We start from the raw sequence: 21,044 nt of genomic DNA on the forward strand, positions 1-21,044 counted from the left end.
CCTACTCTCCTCCTTAATTCCTAAGGTAAGACCACCTTCCTGTCCGTTACCCGCGGGGGTGTCGCGGCAGCGGGTGGCAGTGCGAGTGAGGGGGAGTGGTGGTGGCAGCGGGTGGCAGCGGTAAGAGTGAGGGGGTAGGTTTGTTTTCTGCCCCACCCAAAAAATATTGAGCACCAGCCGCCACTGGCTAGGACAACTATATTTCTGATGATTGTTACGGTAATTTAATTCTTTATTTTCCGATTAATGTTTTATTTATTCCTTTAATTTTTATAACATTACATAAAAAGAAAATATGAAAAGTTGGCAAAACACCTTGACATGCATTGTGCTAGAAACATCATTTTAGTGTCATTTTAAAAGGGAAAAATTATAGAAAAAGTATAAATTTGTATTTACAATAAAAAGTACTTTTTTGCAAGACAATATTGCCAAAAGAAAGCCTAGTTTTTACCCACAAAAAAAAGATATATATATTACTTTGTAATCTTAAGTAATGCCAGTGTTATCGCTGAATAAACAGGCCCATAATGGAAAAGTAAGACAGGAGTTACATGAAGTGTGGCATGTCTTTCAAGATTATTATTTTCTAAAACAAAAGATCACATTGTAAAGTTGTTAGAGTTTGTGCACACACACACCCTTGCGCTGAACAATATCCTTTAGGTCTAAAGTGATATTAACCACCTAACCTCTGGAAGATTTACTACCCTTGATGACTAGGCCATTTTTTGCAATAGGGCACTGCGTTACTTTAACTGACAATTGCTAGGTCATGCAACGCTGTACCCAAATAAAATGTGTGAATTTTTTTTCCCACAAATAGAGCTTTCTTTTGTTTTTTTTTGTTTTTTGCGCTGTAAGCAAAAAAAAAAACTATTTTGAAAAAAAAATATATATTTTTTTTCTTTCTACTATTAAAACATATCTAATAAAAAATGCAAAAAATCTAATTTCTGTCTAAATTTGGGCCAATATGTATTCTGCTACATGTTTCTTGTAAACAAAAACCCAATGAGCATATATACTGATTGGTTTGTGCAAAGGTTTTAACGTCTACACACTACAGTGCATCCGGGAAAGTATTTACCGTGCTTCACTTTTTCCACATTTTGTTATGTTACAGCCTTTTTCCAAAATTAATTAATTTAAATTATTTTCCTCAAAGTTCTACAAACCATACCTCATAATGACAAAGTGAAAGAAGTTTGTTTAAAAGCTATGCAAATATATTAAAAATAAATATTAAAAAGAATCAATACAGTAAATATTCACAGCCTTTGCCACGACACTCATAAATAAGCTTGGGTACATCCTGTTTCCACTGATCATCTGTGAGATGCTACTGCAACTTGATTGGAGTCCACCTGCAGAGGCGGCTCTAGGTTTTGTGAGGCCTTAGGCAAAACTTGACATGGGGCCCCACTCACGCCCATGATGGGAAAAATAATTCAGGAACAAAAGCGTCTTCCCCACTACCCTGGCCGGTGGTTGTGGGGGTCTACGGGTGGGCGGCTTATCGGAATCTGGAAGCCCCCTTTAACAAGGTGGCCCCCAGATCCTGCTTTTTAATAACTAAGGGGTGGGGTGATGTCACCTGGTGAACCCGCCCCCTTGTGACATCATTGACTGAGGGCATGCTGGGTCACTGACATCACAAAGGGTGGTGTCACCGATATTCACTAGTTGTTAGGGACGCTAGCGGCCCCTCTCCTGAGTCAGGGCTCTTAACACTGCCTGAGCACAGCAGCGGAAGCGTTAGGTCCCCTGTCCCTCAAAACTGGGGTAAGTTAGGCGTCCGTGAGGCCCCTGTGAGTGCGAGGCCTTAGGCGACCGCCTAATTTGCCTAATTAAAGAGCCGCCTCTGTCCACCTGTGCTAAGTTTAGTTGATTGGACATGATTTGGAAAGGCACACATCTGTCTATATAAGATCTCACAGTTAACAGAGCATGTCAGAGCCCAAATCAAGCCATGAAGACCAAGGAATTGTCTGTAGACCGCTTAGACAGGATTGTATCGATGGACAGATCTGCCGGCTCCCCTCTGTGCATGCATGAGCTTGCACAGCACTTTTTGAATGGTCCTGCATCCTCTTGGGACATGTGACATTCCCAGGAGTCTACAGGAGAGGAGAAGTAGGGCAAGGGATGTCATCCTCTCCTAGGAAAGGAATGAAGAGGTAGGAGCCTTTAAAAATGATCTCCAGGGGAAAGCAAACCTCCACACTACATGAGGTAAATGCTCATTTAGATCTGGGGTACTTGGAAGAAGCAGGGTGATGAGTTAACCGTCTGCCGCACTGCTCTCTTTATAATGCTCCTTGCCCAGTAGATTTTCTTGTTGCCATGCTTCTTCCTCCCCCAATCTGAACTTTAATGTTAAGGGGATTTTAAAGGGCCAAGGTTAAAATTTAGTACTTCATAGGTTGGACTTGATGGACTTGTGTCTTTTTTCAACCTCACCTACTATGTAACTATGTAACTTCCAGACCAGTGTATTTCTATATGTCGTCAGGTGGAAGCTGCAGCCATGATCCCAGTATCAAAATTTACACCCAGCGATGAGCTTTCCTGTAGAAGTGATTTGAGTTCCTCTACAGCTGCTTGATCAGGGAGCAGAAGGAGGCACTTCTTCCGCTTCTACCCACTGCTGTCCCTCTCTGGTATGTTTGGGGAGCCCAGGACCGCTGCATTCTGCCGGGCCAGCTGAACACAGAGGAGACGGCGGCAAATCCGTATTTTTACCTCCTCTATGATGTCAGAAAGCAGAAGAAACAAGGATTTCATCACTTCAGATCTCAGTTTATATTTTACAAGCCGTTACTGGCAATGAAAGCATTTGATCAAAGAGATTTCTGTTTAATCAGATGCTTTTGAGGGCAGAGGAGAGATTTGGGGTCTAATAGATGGCAGATCTCTCAGTAAAGGGTTCCTGTTACTGCCCAGCTATCATAAAGGATGCTGTTCATCCCTTTTAATAGCAATAATGTTGAGTAAAAAATAATAATTGAGACAATACAAAAATTTTTAGTTATCTACCGTATTTATCGGCGTATAACACGCACAGGCGTATAACACGCACCCTAACTTTAAGAGGGAAGTTTCAGGAAAAAAACATTCCACAGCCCCCTGCGTATATCACGCAGGCACAGTTTACCCTCTATTTTCAGGGTAAAAAAGTGAGCGTTATACGCCAATAAATACAGTATTTATGCAATGTGACATCATCTATTATATTTTACCAAAAACAAATGGGTATTATATTGTATTTGTGTGTACTAATATTCATTAACCACTTGCCGACCGCCCACCGCCGTTATACGTCGACAAGTTGGCTCGGCTGGGCGAGAGCACGTAGTATAACGTCCTCTCTCCCAGCCGCCACTAGGGGCGCGCGCGCGCCCCCCGCTCGCCCCCGACTCCCGGGCGTGTGCCCGGCGGGCGCGATCGCCTCCGGGCACACGCGATCGCTCGGTACAGAGCGGGGAACGGGAGAGTGTGTAAACACACAGCTCCCGGTCCTGTCAGCAGGGGAAATGCTGATCTTCGGTTCATACAATGTATGAACCGAGGATCAGTGTTTCCCCTAGTGAGGCCACCCCCCCCCCCACAGTAAGAACACACCCAGGCATACTTAACCCCTTCCCCGCCCCCTAGTGTTAACCCCTTCACTGCCAGTGGCATTTTTATAGTAATCCAATGCATTTTTATAGCACTGATCGCTATAAAAATGCCAATGGTCCCAAAAATGTGTCAAAAGTGTCCGAAGTGTCCACCATAATGTCGCAGTACCGAAAAAAAAAATCGCTGATCGCCGCCATTACTAGTAAAAAAAATATAATAAAAATGACATAAAAATACCCCCTATTTTGTAAACGCTATAACTTTTGCGCAAACCAATCAATAAACGCTTATTGCGATTTTTTTTTACGAAAAATATGTAGAAGAAAACGTATCGGCCTAAACTGAGGAAAAAAAATGTTTTTTTATATATTTTTGGGGGATATTTATTATAGCAAAATGTAAAAAATATAAATTTTTTTCAAAATTGTCACTCTATTTTTGTTTATAGCGCAAAAACTAAAAACCGCAGAGGTGATCAAATACCACCAAAAGAAAGCTCTATTTGTGGCAAAAAAAGGACGCCAATTTTGTTTGGAAACCACGTCGCACAACCGCGCAATTGTCTGTTAAAGCGACGCAGTCCCGAATCGCAAAAAGTACTCTGGTCTTTGGGCAGCAATATGGTCCGGGGGGTAAGTGGTTAATGTGTATTTTTTCCTGAAAAATTACATTTTAAAAAGGTGTGCTCAAATATCATGCAGCATAAAAAATTGCAACAACCACCATTTTATTCTCCAGGACATTTGCTTTCAGAAAAATATATAATGTTTTGGATTTCTAAATACATTTCTAGCAAACAATTGCTGATCTTAACATGAATGTAAGACTTGGCCTGGTAGACAAGTGTTTAAAAATATTTTTAAGGACATATTATTAAATACAGGGCTGCATTAATTTGTTTCTTTGTTTCTGTTTCTATCTGCCTGTCATATGTTTTATAAAGCAGCCAAATGGTAATAAAATAGAGTTCTAATGATGAGATCATAATGTCTGCAGCACATTTACAGTATTTGCGTTTATATTCTCACCAATAAAACATTATTCTTCATGTTTAAAGCCATTTAAACGAGACACCAATAGATCAGGAAATTGATCAGGTCATACAACCCTATCATCACTAATAAATGCTGCTGTCTTGGTTGGATTATTCTGAAGGACACAGGAGGCAATACTATTAAATTGTGAGAATCATTGAACATGTGTGTAAAATGTAAGCGCCACATAAGATTCTGCCTGTTCACCATAAAGCCCAACAACAACCTAGACATTTTCATTTAGTAGGTCAGGGGTTTGAACTTCTGTCAGTGTTTATTACGGTCTGTGACTCTAATGTGGAAATTTCTCCTCAGTTTTTACCGTGTGATACCAGATCAACAGTGGGGGTAATAAGGGTCACCAGGACATGAAGGCCCAGACTGCAATAAAATTCGGACAGAAATTCGAACTTTTCCCCAAGAGTTGTTGCTGTCTCCATTGAAGGGGTTTCATATCACTTTCTGTCTTATTAAACACCTCTTACCAGTAAAGGGAAATCCATTCTATGTAAAAATCAGATTCTACCCCTTCTCCACTGTATCCAAAACTAAAAAAAAAAACAAGCTTTGGCTGGTGCTGGGCTTTTAGTCTCAGTTCACACTAGCATGAATTTCAGTGCAACTTTGGAATCCAACTTTGATACGGCTTTGATGTGACTTTTTACACTCTGTGGCATTGAAGTCATATCAAAGTCAGGCCAAAGTAGTGCAGGAACCTTTTCTAAAGTCAGAGCGACTTGTGTAGTATCAGTTAGACAGCTCTCATAGGGAAACATTGAATTTCACATGTCATCCGACTTGGGGTCTCACAAGTCGGACCCTATGTCGCATCAGTGTGAACCGAGCCTAAGGCCTCGTACACACGACCGGATCTGTCCGTTGGGATTTATCCGCTGATCAGTTCCAGCAGACAAATCCGGTCGTGTGTACGGCCTAGCGGATATTTTTCGGCGGAGATTTCTCCAGCCGACAGTTTTCAAGCGGATAAAAATTTCTTAGCATGCTAAGAAATCTATCCGATGGAAACCTGTCCATTGGACTGATCCGGTCGTCTGTACAGACTCACCGGATAAGTCCAAGCGATCCCCATTCCTCGCATGCGTGGAAGTGATTCGACGCATGCGTGGAAGTATTTACCTTCCAGGGTCGCGCACGTCGCGGCGACGGCGCGGCCACGTCACCGCGTATGTTTTCCGCTGGGATTTTGATCTGATGGTGTGTACAGCCATCAGATCAAAATCGGGAGCAAAAATGTCCGCTGGAAACGGTCCGGCGGACCGTTTCCAACGGATATCCTCTCGTGTGTACAGGGCCTAAAAGTGAGTTAACATTTTGAAACATTTGATTCCTTATATAGCCCCAAAATCCAATCTGTCTTCATGAAGAGGGAAAAGTCATAATCAAAGAACAGTTTGTGGAGACTGAGCTTTCCTCCTATTGGAGTTACAACACTTACCGTGGTAGGGTTTATCCCAAACTTGCCCTCTCCATCCACAAGGCTGTACTGAATAAGAGCAAACCGCCCAGAGTCTGCATCAGTGGCTTTAATCTGCAAAACTGTAGATCCATGTTGAATGTCCTCAAATACAGGTTTCTGGAAGACAAGAAAAATATGTTATTAGATGCAAAAGATGAGGCCAGCATGTACAGAAATTGCCAAGTAAGTTAGGAAACCTGTGATTATAAAGCAGGCCAAACTGTATCAGAGCAGGGGAAGCCACAACCCCACCAATCCCCTTCTGCTCTGAGCTAATTAAGGACCAAAGTGATCTAAAATTATCCAGAGAACATTTAAAGTTATCTATGTACTTAGCTTCTATTGACTGAGTCTTATCTTACAAGGGTAGCATTTTGAAAATAATAGGATGTGCAAATGCAAGAATGAAGTTCGAAAATACAGAAACAAGGAAAAGGGAGCTCCCTAAACCCCCGATAGCTTGGCCCATCTGTGCCATTACAATTTTAAATAGCTGGTGAGGCCGTTACATACTAAACTACATACAGTGCCTTGCGAAAGTATTCGGCCCCGTTGAACTTTGCAATCTTTTGCCACATTTCAGGCTTCAAACATAAAGATATAAAACTGTAATTTTTTTTTGAAGAATCAACAACAAGTGGGACACAATCATGAAGTGGAACAAAATTTATTGGATATTTCAAACTTTAACAAATAAAAAACTGAAAAATTGGGCGTGCAAAATTATTCAGCCCCCTTAAGTTAATACTTTGTAGTGCCACCTTTTGCTGCGATTACAGCTGTAAGTCGCTTGGGGTATGTCTCTATGGCCTCGTACAGACGAGGGGTTATCCGCTGGAAACGATCCGATGGCTTGTACACACCATCGGATCAAAATCCGCGCGGAAAACATCCGCGGTCATGTGTCACGCCGTCGCCGCGACAATGACGCGGCAACATGCGCGACGCTGGAAGGTAAACACTTCCACGCATGCGTCGAATCATTACGACGCATGCGAGGGATGGGAGCGGACGGACTGAACCGGTGAGTCTGTACAGACGACCGGATCAGTCCTCTGGACTGGATCCCAGCGGATAGATTTTGTAGCATGCTACAAAAAATTTTCCGCTGGGAATCCGTCGGCTGGATTTTTATCCGCCGAAAATTGTCCGCTCGGGCCTACACACGACCAGATCTATCCGCTGGAACTGATCAGCGGATCAATCCCAGCGGATAGATCCTCTCGTCTGTACGGGGCCTATCAGTTTTGCACGAGAGAGACTGAAATTTTTGCCCATTCCTCCTTGCAAAACCACTCGAGCTCAGTGAGGTTTGATTCAGGTCTGGACTTTGACTTGGCCATTCTAACACCTGGATATGTTTATTTGTGAACCATTCCATTGTAGATTTTGCTTTATGTTTTGGATCATTGTCTTGTTGGAAGACAAAGCTCCGTCCCAGTCTCAGGTCTTTTGCAGACTCCATCAGGTTTTCTTCCAGAATGGTCCTGTATTTGGCTCCATCCATCTTCCCATCAATTTTAACCATCTTCCCTGTCCCTGCTGAAGAAAAGCAGGCCCAAACCATGATGCTGCCACCACCATGTTTGACAGTGGGGATGGTGTGTTCAGGGTGATGAGCTGTGTTGCTTTTACGCCAAACATAACGTTTTGCATTGTTGCCAAAAAGTTGGATTTTGGTTTTATCTGACCAGAGCACCTTCTTCCACATGTTTGGTGTGTCTTCCAGGTGGCTTGTGGCAAACTTTAAACGACACTTTTTATGGATATCTTTAAGAAATGGCTTTCTTCTTTCCACTCTTCCATAAAGGCCAGATTTGTGCAGTATACGACTGATTGTTGTCCTATGGACAGAGTCTCCCACCTCAGCTGTAGATCTCTGCAGTTCATCCAGAGTGATCATGGGCCTCTTGGCTGCATCTCTGATCAGTCTTCTCCTTGTATGAGCTGAAAGTTTAGAGGGACGGCCAGGTCTTCGTAGATTTGCAGTGGTCTGATACTCCTTCCATTTCAATTCCATTACACACAGGTGGATTCTATTTATCATCATTAGTCATTTAGGTCAACATTGGATCATTCAGAGATCCTCACTGAACTTCTGGAGAGAGTTTGCTGCACTGAAAGTAAAGGGGCTGAATAATTTTGCACGCCCAATTTTTCAGTTTTTTATTTGTTAACCACTTCCCGACCGCCCACTGTAAATGTACGTCCTGTTTTTAAAGATGGATATCTCGGTAACGGCAGCAGCTGCTGCCACAACCGAGGTATCCATCTTTTCAGTGGGCGGTCCGGTAAACGATAACGACGGTGTCTGCGGTGGATTCACCGTGAGATCGCCATTATCGGTGGTGGGAGAGGGGCCCCCCCTCCCGCCGCTCTCCCGCGCCCTCCGCCGCTTACCGGAGCCGTCGGTAGCGGCGGAGGCGATCGGATGCTGCTGCCCAGTGTGTGAGGACTCGAGTGAGGGCAAGATGGTCCCCACCCGTCCTCATAGCTCTGCTGGGCGGAAGTGACGTCAAAACGTCAGTCCCACCCAGCGTCTTAAAGAGACATTTTTTTGTTGTCATTTTTTTAAATGACAAATTTTCCATTTTTTTTTCTCGCATTTTACATTCCTTGTAATAGGAATAAAAGTGATACTTTTTTTTTTATTATTTCAGTGTAAAAAATTATAAAATCAATAATAAATAAGAAAAAAAAATATATATATATTTTAAAGCGCCCCTTCCCGACGAGCTCGCGCGCAGAAGCGAACGCATACGCGAGTAGCGCCCGCATATGAAAACGGTGTTCAAACCACACAAGTGAGGTATCGCCGCGATCGTTAGAGCGAGAGCAATAATTCTAGCCCTAGACCTACTCTGTAGCTCAAAAAATGCAACCTATAGAATTTTTTAAACATTGCCTATAGAGATTTTTATGGGTAAAAGTTTGACGCCATGCCACGAGCGGGTGCAATTTTTAAGCGTGACATGTTGGGTATCATTTTACTCGGCGTAACATTATCTTTCACAATATATAAAAACATTGGGCCAAATTTATTGTCTTATTTTTTTATTCAAAAAAGTGAATTTTTTTCCAAAAAAAGTGCGCTTGTAAGACCGCTGCGCAAATACGGTGTGACAAAAAGTATTGCAATGACCGCCATTTTATTCTCTAGGGTGTTAGAAAAAAATATATATAATTTTTGGGGGTTTTAAGTAATTTTCTAGCGAAAAAAAAATGTTTTAGTCTTGTAGACGCCGAATCTGAAAAACAGGCTCGGGGGTTAAGTGGTTAAAAAAGTTTGAAATATCCAATAAATTTTGTTCCACTTCATGATTGTGTCCCACTTGTTGATTCTTCAAAAAAAATTACAGTTTTATATCTTTATGTTTGAAGCCTGAAATGTGGCAAAAGGTCGCAAAGTTCAAGGGGGCCGAATACTTTCGCAAGGCACTGTAAGCATGACTGGGGATAAACTGTTAGGGTACAGTGGGATTGCAGGCTCTCATATGCATGTGAACGATTACTCACATCTGTGATGTACCTATCCAGCTATTTGTTTAATGCCATGAGCTTCAAAAATCTAAAAACTGTTACCTTTATGCCTCTTATTTTGTTTACATGCAGCTTGGAATCTAGACAGCAAAAGTTTTCAAAAAAATGTGACTGGCTAAGAAAACATATGTGCAGGCCCCAAGCTTAGATGTAAACCTGTGCCCAGATCATGGACACTAAAGTATTTACAGATTCTGAACAAGCAGTAAAATTACTTTAAAACAAGCCCTTACTCACCACTGTGGCTATAGACATTGTGGAAAAAAGTTTACAACCGAAGCACTGAAATTGCTTTTTTTTTCATGAAAGTAGGGCCAGGTCTCGAATGTAAATGAAGCCCACAGGTTTAGAGTATTTATTGTGCTCTTTGAGGATGTTTGAGAATGAATAACTTCACATTACAATAAGCTAGAAGATTTGTTATGCTATGCTATGGAGATGGGTGGGGGCCATCTTGCCCTCACTCGTATCCATGGCAAGCAGTGTGAAGGACCCGATCGCCTCCGGTGCTGACGACGGCTCCGGTAAGCAGCGGGAGGGGGGCCTCTCCCGCCGCCGATAACGGTGATCTTGCGGTGAATCCGCCGTGCAGACCACCATTATCGTTTACAGGATCGGCCACGTTAGAGATGGATATCTCGGTTGTGGCAGCAGCTGCTGCCGTTACCGAGATATTCATGTTTAAAGTGATGACATATATGTACGTGAGCCGATCCTTAAGAGTCGGTTCACATAGGGGCAACACGACTTCCAGCACGACTTTGGGAGGCAACTTGGACACGACTTGAGTATAAATCATCAGGCAACTTACAAGGCAACTTCAAGTTGCCTCCTGGACAGTACAAGGCAACTTCAAGTCGCCTCCAGGACAGGAGGCTTTCCAGTGGCCAATCAAACAACAATCAGCTCTGTGGGAGGGAGGGGTTTGCCTGAGAAATGTATGTTATCTTCCTGGAAAGTTGCTTCAGTTAAGACAGTGATCAGACTTCTGAGGCAACTTCCATTGAAATCAATGGGTACAAGTTGCCTACAAGTCGGATTGAAGTAGTGCAGGAACCTTTTCTGAAGTCGGAGCGACTTCAGTAGTGTACATTAAGACGGTTCCATTCACTTCCATTGATTTTCTGAACTGCGCGACTTGGGGAGAATTCAAGTCGGATCCCAGGTCGCCCCTGTGTGAACCGGCTCTAAGTGGTTAAAGTTGTATGTTCTTTCCCATATAGTCTTTACATGATTAATTATAATATGATCAGCCACAGCTAGAGGTTTCAGCAGTGTTTCCTGAAAAGCCCTTACTATATATTTAAAGGAGTTCTCTGAGCTAAAACTTTTAACCCCCGCTGTGCCCGGGCTGTAAAACTATACAAAATAAACTTTCACTTACCTGCCTACAATCCCCCGTTGTTCCGATATCACCGTCCCGTTCTCCGGTCCCGGTCTCTTCCACTTCCTGCGGGTCGGTGACTCACAGTGCGCTCAGCCTATCAGCGGCCGCAGCAATGTCCCGTCGCGGCCGCTGATAGGCTGAGCGCACTGTGAGTCACCGACCCGCAGGAAGTGGAAGAGACCGGGACCGGAGAACGGGACGGCGATATCGGAACAACGGGGGATCGTAGGCAGGTAAGTGAAAGTTTATTTTGTATAGTTTTACAGCCCGGGCACAGCGGGGGTTAAAAGTTTTAGCTCAGAGAACTCCTTTAAGTACTGATCCTTTGTAATAGCAAGCCTTCTGTATGCAAGTGACAATAAGGAGACAACTATTGCTTTCTTGTGGTTCTCAGACCCCAGATTACTGACAATAGAAAGGTCCCCACTACAGATGTAAGATAAATGCATCCTGCAGCTTTATTGTCAGTTCTTGCCTGCAGTGTGTATAACCCACAGTAGATTATAGGCTCTGCTCATATTACATTTATTTTATTAAGAATTTACATATTTTAAACAGTTTGGCTTTGTGTGATAAAAGCAAAAATGTGTGGTTAATCAACATACCATCTAGCATGTCTTTGATACATTTTATTCTATTTCTTTTTGAAAATTGCTTGAATGTTTAAACATTTGTAAAATCTAGTGACCTACTGACATTATTATTTACTTCCTGCCCCACATCTGAAAATATATAAGTACTACATCCTGTTATCACCGCTACACTTCCTGTAACAGATTCACCTCCTTTAGATGCTGTTTTATTTTTATCAGTCTTCATGGTAATCTTTGCAGGCTATTTCAGTTATTGTCTTGAGCTGACAACTTTTGAAACAATGAATAGAATTTTAAAAAATATCTTAATTTGTGAATAATAAGTAGATTATTATCAATAATAATCAAAAATATGCTCTCCTGGCAGTCTGCACAAAATACTCTGATAGTTTATTCTACTACAGTTCTAACACATCAGACGGACAATATTTTTCCAATGTATTTTTTGCACTTTATTTTTGTTCAGTTTTTTTAAATTGCCTAATGGAAACTATACTAGTCTTTGGTCAATGTCATTTTAATTGCTTTTTAATATTTTTTAACTGTTTTATATCAAATTTTTTACTATCTATATCCAATATTTGTGATACAAATAAATAATGCATGTCAAAGGATTATCGGAGCATTATGGGTTAGCTAATGTGACATCACATCAGACATTCCCTGCTTTGATGGTGTGGTTTGAAAGCTCAGACTGAAACCATCTGTTAAGAGATAAGTTACTGGGATTGGACTACAAGATATTGATCTAACAAACCTATTTAATAACAGAAATTAAAAAGCAAAGCAAAATGAGGGTTTTTGAAATGTGGTTACATTGTGCAAACAATTTATTATGCAATATATTTTTTTCATTGTACATTTAAAACATTTTTTTTAGCACTGTCCACAATGTTTGCATAGAAATATATACACTATCTATACATTCCCTTTAGAAAAAAAAATGTCCTTCTTCCTAAAAAAAAAAATAACAACCAGGCCTGTGTCCCCATAGAAAGATGGCTGTGAGTATACAGTTTTTCTCCCGATATCAGCCCATATATCTTTTAGTAGCTGATAGGTAATAAGGACATACACAAGTGCTGCAGCCCTATTGTTTGTTTTTAACCAGTGAATGCCTACAGATAAAAATACTGCCAAAAGAAAGCCCCTCTTTTTCATCAACAAAAAGTATATGTACTATCATGGCATTAAATGTAATAATGCCAAGAAGCCAAAATAGGCTCATAGCTGAATTGTAAAAAATGCTCTATTCCATAAGGAGTATAGAGGAGTTAAAAAGGGGGGAAATCTAATTGTACTTCTTAACAGATCAGGACTATAGACAGATATCCACAACAGTAAATATACCTATTTTACAGCAAAACTGAGATCCATCATATACGTTTATCTAGTTGCATGCTTTTATTTAGTAGCCATAGAGATGTAAAACATGTATATGGAGTTGCCTTTCCTATACATGGCACAAGCCACTACCATGGCTTAGGCCATTACTCACCCATAACTAGTTCTTCATATATTGTGCATACTGTAAAGTCTGAGCCAGAACAATGGCTGTACTGGGGTCTGTGTAGGGTATGTATAGGGTATGGAGACAGTAAAGCCTTTGTTGATGTGTGGATTATTATACCCTTAGATATCAATAAGATAACTGGTGTAGCAAGTGTAAATTATACAGCTTACTAAACAATCTAAGCACAGAATAATCCCCAGAATGGAAATTCCTTGTCTATACATACATTCACGGAATAATTGAAAATTCCAGGCCTGTCGACTAAATGCAAAGTATACAGGCCTTTTGGAGGTACCAGTGCCACAACAACATAGCTAAAACACATTTACTAGACTGTACATTGGTTATTGTCACTATTTTACCTGGTATAAAATTTGGCTAAATATTGGATTATTGTCATTGATATCCACAATCTCAAGACGAACAGGAACATCAGAAGATCTCTGCGGAGAGCCATTATCTGATGCTCTGACAGTGAAGTTTACCCACTGCACCAGCTCATAATCCACAGTCCGGTTTGCTATAATTTTTCCTGTACAAGAAAAAGTAGTATGCTTTATTTTCAACAAATACAGCAACAGTGTACAGAAATCAATAGTTTACATAGGAAATACAAGCTAGGGAAAAACGTTTGCAACCTTTCAGTGTGCTCTTACCTGCTGTGTTGTCCTCAAGTTGTACGTATCCTGCTGGCACAAGGTTATGGAGAGAGTAGGTGATCTGACCATTAGGTCCCTTATCCGGGTCAACAGCAGATACTGACAACAGTGTGGTCCCTGGGGTGGCACCTTCAATTATCCTTTGAGAGAAAACAGTAACCCCAAATGGTCGAAATCGGGGAGTGTTGTCATTGACATCCAGAATATTCACTGTTAACTTTGCTGTAAGCAATGAATAAATAAAAACATTAACAGTTATATATTTTTATAAATAAAAAAGTTACCTAAATGACAATTTACAACAATATAAAAATAAATATGGAAAACAATAAAGCTTGTCTTAAAAATTTCTATCCCAGTAGAACAAATGTTCAAGAGTTATCAGTGCTTCTGAAATTATAACTTGGCAGTGCAATAGCATTCACCTTCTTCCCTCTACCATATAAAGGTACAATTACTTTCATTAGTAAGCTGTGCATGAGAAGGTGAATGGAGTATTGGTGGCTTGTGGTTGGCACAGTTTTATTGTAGTACTTGGGTATCCATAGTGCTTTATTCATACAATGGATACTTTATTCATAGGGCTCCCTGCCCCCTGCAATCACCTCCCGTTTCTTTCTGGTCTTTTGGTTTCCTTTTACAAGCCAGAAAAAAAATACATAGTAATAGGTAACCATCCAAATCATCCACCCAAATCATTCCTAATATGTATAAATGTATGTGTGTTACAGAATTTAGATTGTAAAATAAGCTCTTCACGGGTCAGGATTGATGTGAATGGGTCAACACACCCATGTGAAGTGTTGCAGAAATATGTTAGCACTATAAAAGTGGTTAGAATAAATTCCTGGTAGTACATATTATTGCAGTTTTATAAAGAATATATAAAATAATTTATAAAGTAGAATATGTATTCTACTTCCTCCTCTCCTCTTCCCTTCTCCGTCGGGGGTCCCATAAGGGTCTGTTTATGGACCTCTCTAAGGCCCCTTTCACAATGGAGCGGGAGCCGCGGTGGCGGTATAGCGCCGCTAAAAATAGCGGCGATATACCGCCAGGATTGCCACGGGAATCTGCCGATAGCGGTGCGGTATTAACCCCATGCTAGCGGCCGATAAATGGTTAATACCGCCCGCAATGCGCCTCTGCAGAGGTGCATTGCGGGCGTTATTGCTGCAGTTTCCCATTGTTTTAAATGGGAAGGAGCGGTGAAGGAGCAGTATACATGCCGCTCCTCACACCGCTCCAAAGATGCTGCTGACAGGAGATTTTTTTCTCTCCTGCCAGCGCATCGCCTCCGTGTCAAAAAGCACTCTGGCTTTCACATTGAGTAGGCAGTGAAGGAGTTTTTCAGGCGGTATAGCAGCGCTATTTTTAGCGCTGTACCGCCTGAAAAACTCCTCAGTATGAAGGGGGTCTTATTTTCAATCTACACCTCTTCCCTGGATCAGCTGATTGCCTCACACAGCTTTAATATAATTTCTACGATGACGACACCCAAATCTATCTCTCCACTCCTCAGCTCACTCCATCAGTCTCCTCACGCGTCACTAACTTACTAACAGACATATCTGTCTGTATGTCACACCACTTACTCAAACTCAACTTGTCTAAAACCGAGCTCAAATTATTTCCTCCCCCACGTGCCTCTTCCCCTGACTTCTCTGTCAAGAGTAATGTCACAACCATCCACCCATCCCCACATGCCAGGGTGCTAGGTGTTATCCTGGACTCTGAACTCTCCTTTTGGCCCCACATCCTATCCCTTTCCAACGCTTGCTACCTCAACCCCCAGCAACATCTCCAAACTACGTCCCTTCCTAACTAATGAAACCACAAAGCTCCTGATTCACTCCCTGGTTATCTCTCGCCTCGACTACTGCAACTCCCTCCTTATTGGCTTACCTTTAAATAGACTATCCCCCCTCCAGTCCATCATGAATGCTGCTGCCAGACTCATCCACCTTACAAACCGCTGCAAGCTGGTCGGTAAGTAGGCTTGGTTTTTCCCTGGGCATTCCCCAGGTTTTGTTGTTATTTACAACCCTCTCAGCGTCTGCTATCCTTCTCTGCCAATCCCTCCATTGGCTGCCACTCACCCAACAAATTAATTTCAAAATACTAATAAGTCACAAAGCCATCCACAACTCTGGCCCCAGCTACATCACTAGCCTAGTCACAAAATACCAACCTAATTGTCCTCTTCGTTCCACCCAAGACCACCTCCTCTCTAGCTCCCTCATCACCTCCTCCTATATTTGCCTCCTGGACTTCTCCCAAGCCTCTACCATCCTCTGGAATACCCTACCCCAATCTGTCAGACCATCATCGAATCTACTTTTAGGCAATCCCTGAAAACTTTATTCTTCAGAGAAGCCTACCCTGCCCAAGTAAAACGCTCATCTCAAAAGTTCAAAAACACCCAACAAGCAAATTCCCATCCATTTAAATGGCCCATGTTCACATTTGAGCATTCTGTCGCCTAAAGTAAAACACCTGAAGCTCAAAAAAGTACATGAGCTTCTTTTGGGGCAGATTACAGGCATTTTTCTGCTTTTTACATTGATGACCTTTTCACCTGTACAAAATCATGGCAAAAACGTGCTAAAAAACTATACACTCAGGTGTGAATGCAGCCTAAATATTCTCCTCTTGCTTTCTGATATCTGCCTAGTTTACAAGTAGGCAGGTCATAGATGATGCAGCAGGCTGATGATGCAGCGGGGTAAAATGAAAAAAAAATTGAATCCCCCATTTACACCAAGTGTGCTAATGGGGGAATCCCTCTCGCTGAGCTATTGTATTCTGACAGCGGGGAGAGTTCCTCACCATCAGAATACAATGATCAGTGTTGCCAACAACAGCCAGCGGCATCGACCGAGCTAGAAAAAAACGACAGGCTGATTGTAAAGAAGCCGATCGAAAGATCAACTTCTGTACAACCAGTCTGCCCATATATGGATCAAAATTTGTCCGGTACCTGCTAAAATGGCTGTATTTTGATCCATTTATGGCCAGCTTTAGTTTTTCACTCCTGTTTTCTATCTGCAGCATAGATTGCTCCCAGTTTCATTCCACCATTTTTTCTGCCATGGTGCTTTTTTTTCTTCATCAGTGTTGATTTACTAAAGGCAACTAGGCTGTTTTGCACTTTGCAAGAAGATTTCCTCTTAGTATTGCAAATGTGGTAACACTTCACCCAATCACCTACAGGTAAATGTTTACTTGATTGGATGATAGAAGTCAGCAAAGTGCAGACAACAAAAAAACAAAAATGGCCATGGGACTTTTAAAGAGCACACCTTAAAACATACCAAATAAATTCTATAAATTATTTATTCAGCGCACATTTAAAAACGTGATACAGAAAGAAAAAAAATATATATTTTTATATATATTTTCTTTCTGAATCACATGTTTTTAAATGTGTGTTGAATAAATCAGTTATGAATTTTACTTGGTATGTTTTGAAGTGTGCTCTTTAAAAGTTCCATGGGCATTTTTGTTTTTTGTTGTGTGCATAGTAATGGGGACTCATTAGCACCTCTACCCATTCCACACCAGCTCTTTTCTCTTTATAGAAGTCAGCAAAGTGTCACCCAAGAGAAAATTACTTCGCAAAGTGCAAAGGGAACAGTATGTTTGCCCTTAATAAGTCAACCCCATTGTCTGTCTTCCTGTTTCTGATTGGTTAGCATGGTGCTGCTTGCTCTTAATTCTGGCGTGGTTGTGTGGATCTTCTGGTTTATTCGTCTAGTCTCTGTTTTTTCTTATATCCTATGTTTTGTCTATTGTCCTATGTAGAGTTTGCACCTTCATCTCTTTCTCCCTTCAATCGGTATAGTTACCAGGGCTCCTGTATCCCACTTCCTTTCACTTACTCCTTGTGTATTCAGTATAAGATCTTTTGTATATTACATATGCCCCCTCTCTCCTGTTGTCTTTGGCAACTATCTGCTGTCAGAATTTCCAGTTCCAAGCAATCTGTTTTCCATGGTTATATCTCAGCCTGGTTTCCTGTTGTATTTTGTTGTCATCAAGGAAGTCTCTGGAAGTGCTCACTGCAAAACTCCAATCATATTTCCAAGAGACTCCAGGAAAAAGCAATCCACCATCTTTGGGCAATGCAGATTTACAGTAATTCTCTTCTACCCTGACTGCCCTTTATCACGGATTTGTGTTACATGTGGTAGTGCTTTAATCTGTAGGTAGAATGACAGCACATGTTCATACCATATGCTTAATAATTGCATACAATGAATGTGAATATATAACCCATTCGCTTCAAGTGATTTCAATCTAACAATGGCACTACGTCATAATTTTGTATGCTAGTTGATTTGATGTTTCAATTATCACAATATTTGCGTGGCTTGTTTACTTTACAGTGAATATATAACACCTTAGAGAAATAGTAGATCCCTTGATAATTTTACTGTATTGCAATGATCTAAAATTGCAGAAAAGTTAAATCATTTCATGGAACTAATCAAAACTTACCATTAGGGACACTGACCGATCGGTCAACCACCTCGCTGGCATTATCGTATACAGAGACAGTAATGTCATAAGTTGCTACAAGCTCTCTGTTCAAGTGAGATTTTACCATAACTGCTCCTGGAAATGGATAAACAAGGGCAAATGTCATCAATAATTCACTTTTTTTCAATACCTACACAAAATTTACCTGAATGTTGTGAAATATTTAAAATTGTGTATTCGGAGTTCAGTATCATGTGAAGTGGAACCAGTAAAGTTCTATCAAAACAGCCGATATAAATATTAATGTATGTGTAGCATTGTCATGTATACAATTAAGAAGACATTACATCACACTATTTGAATTCAGTTCCAGCTCTATGTCAAGCTCCAGTGATCCTGTGTTCAGTCTGCATAGGCTTAACAACAACCAATAAAGGACATGCCTTGCCCTTTATGATGAGCATGTTGACATCCGTGCCAGCAATGACTATGAGAGTGTAGCAGCGACAGCAGCAAACAGTTATTATGATGACGATGATGATGTAGGAAGACAATGCATGAGGCAGACAGGAAAGGCTTTTACAGAGATAACACTCATCAAACCTTCAGAGGTGTGAGCCATAAAAGAAAGAGAAGAGTCAGTTGGTTAGTAGCATGACACTCATTCACCAGAAATTCAGAAAGTAAAAGATAAATAACAAAAAAGAGGAAAAATAAAAAACAAAAATATCAGAAGAGCACCAGAGAAGATTAGGGTTTTTATAGATTCATGCAGGTAAAGAGTGCAATGGTGGGAAATTCTATCTAGTATCTAAGGAAGGTCGATAATAAGGAGAGAACGTCATTCTTTTCACTGGATTCAAATAAAGTACCTGTTTTGAAGTCTACACTGAATGTTCCCTGCTGATTAGGAACAATAACATTGGTATCATCTGTGGCCACAATTTCAATGATGTAATACTCCAGACGAGGATTGAGGTCTCGATCAATTGCAGTGACCTCAGCTACAACAGTTCCCACCTCAGCTGATTCCAAGACACTGACAGTCTGGATGGGAATGACAAATTCTGGTGAGCAGTCATTAACATCATCAATGAGTATGTTGACTGTGGTGCTTCCAGATAAAGGCGTGGTGCCATGGTCTGTAGCAACTACTATTAGTCTGTAGGCATCCTTCTCTTCCCTGTCCACGGTCACGTTGGCCACCCTAATGACACCCGTAGAGGAATCAATAAGGAACCTGTCTTGGGCTCCACTTTCTATTCGGTAGGTTAGTTGTTGGTTTGGGCCGCTGTCTGCATCTGTTGCTGTAACCTGCACAACAGAAAACCCTGCAAGAATAAAGTATTCATGTAAATCCTTGTTAATTTGCCATTTCAGGTTTTTTCCATATATGTGATATTATTTGCATGACATGGATATAGACATGAGCATTAATGTGTGTCAAGTGACTGAAGCGCTTAGCACAATGGGTATACAATGGCTGGAGCTCCCTTACAAAAAAGCACAAATGACATGTCTGCTTCCAATAATATTTCATTTGAAATATAACTTTTGATAAATCTGCAATGTATTTTACCAAATTTTAAAAAGAGAAAAAAAAAATCTATTTTGTGAATAGATTCCACCAAGTTTTTCATCAAGAATGTAGGCCTAAATAACCATGCTTGCCATAATCTATTATTTGAGAGACGCTGGAAAATAAGCTATCCTAAGTAAACCTATAACAATTTTGGATTTATTTTATTTTGACTTGTTTGTCTATACAGGGGGTTTCCAAATTATGGCCATCCAGTTGTTCAGGAATTACAATTCCCATCATGCCTAGTCATGTCTCTGAATGTCAGTTTTACAATGTCTCATGGATTGTGTGGTTCCGCAACAGCTGGAGGGCTGTAGTTTAGAGATCCCTGGTCTATACATTTTAAAACAGATGATTTACATCAAATTTTAACAATGGGCTATGAGATGTTTTATTAACTACTTCCCAAGCACCCCATAGCAGATATACTATGAAGAAATTCAATTTTTAAATTTTTTTTTATTGAATATGCTTTATAGCAGAAAGTAAAAAATATTGTTTGTTTTTCAAGTTTAAATTGATGTTTATTTTTTGTTCATATCACAAAAAATAAAAAAAATGCAGTGGTGATCTAATACCACCAAAAGAAAGCTCTATTTGTGGGGAAAAAAGTACATACATTTTATTTGGGTACAGCATTGCATGACCACGCGATTGTCAGTTAACGTAATAGAGTGTCGTATCATAAAAAAATGGCCTGGTCAGGGAGGGAGGTAAATTTCCTAGAGTTCAAGTGGTTAAGAACATTTTCACATGGGCTTCAGCTTGTTTGGAAGCAGTGTTAACAGAAAACTTTTGCAAAGCTTTGAGCAATTTTATTAGATCTTTAAAAGAACTCCAGTAGGGAGATGTTAAACAAGGGTCTTAATAAGAGTGCGGACTGTACAAGCTGCTAGCAAGCTTCCGTAAACTATCAACAAGACTTAAGGTGGAAGTCTAGGCAAAAACGAATTAACTCTAATCCTACTCTATCCCACATTCTAAGACTAATCTATCTAGACCTGTAAAGCAAAAGTACCGTATTTGCCAGTGTATAAGGCGACCGGGCGTATAAGACGACCCCCTAATTTTACTTTTTTTTTAAAGATTTTTTGCATGTACTCACCGTATAAGACGACCCCCCTTTCCGAAGCTTCCGACGCCTCATATTTCT

General features: G+C 40.8%; 1 protein-coding gene across 2 annotated transcripts in view; it reads right to left on the reverse strand.

Moving 5' to 3' along the window:
- LOC120908952 (cadherin-23-like) overlaps positions 1-21,044 on the reverse strand; it is a 169,275-nt gene that overhangs the window by 75,339 nt on the left and 72,892 nt on the right. For both annotated transcript variants that reach the window (XM_040320484.1, XM_040320485.1), the window contains exons 10-14: positions 19,182-19,640; positions 18,328-18,444; positions 13,825-14,049; positions 13,531-13,700; positions 6,115-6,252 (exon numbers count right to left, since the gene is read on the reverse strand). In XM_040320484.1, coding sequence (XP_040176418.1) covers positions 6,115-6,252; positions 13,531-13,700; positions 13,825-14,049; positions 18,328-18,444; positions 19,182-19,640 — 1,109 coding nt within the window. The remainder of the gene's footprint in view (positions 1-6,114; positions 6,253-13,530; positions 13,701-13,824; positions 14,050-18,327; positions 18,445-19,181; positions 19,641-21,044) is intronic.

Source organism: Rana temporaria, chromosome 8, assembly GCF_905171775.1.
Source record: "Rana temporaria chromosome 8, aRanTem1.1, whole genome shotgun sequence".
Lineage (NCBI taxonomy): Eukaryota > Metazoa > Chordata > Amphibia > Anura > Ranidae > Rana > Rana temporaria.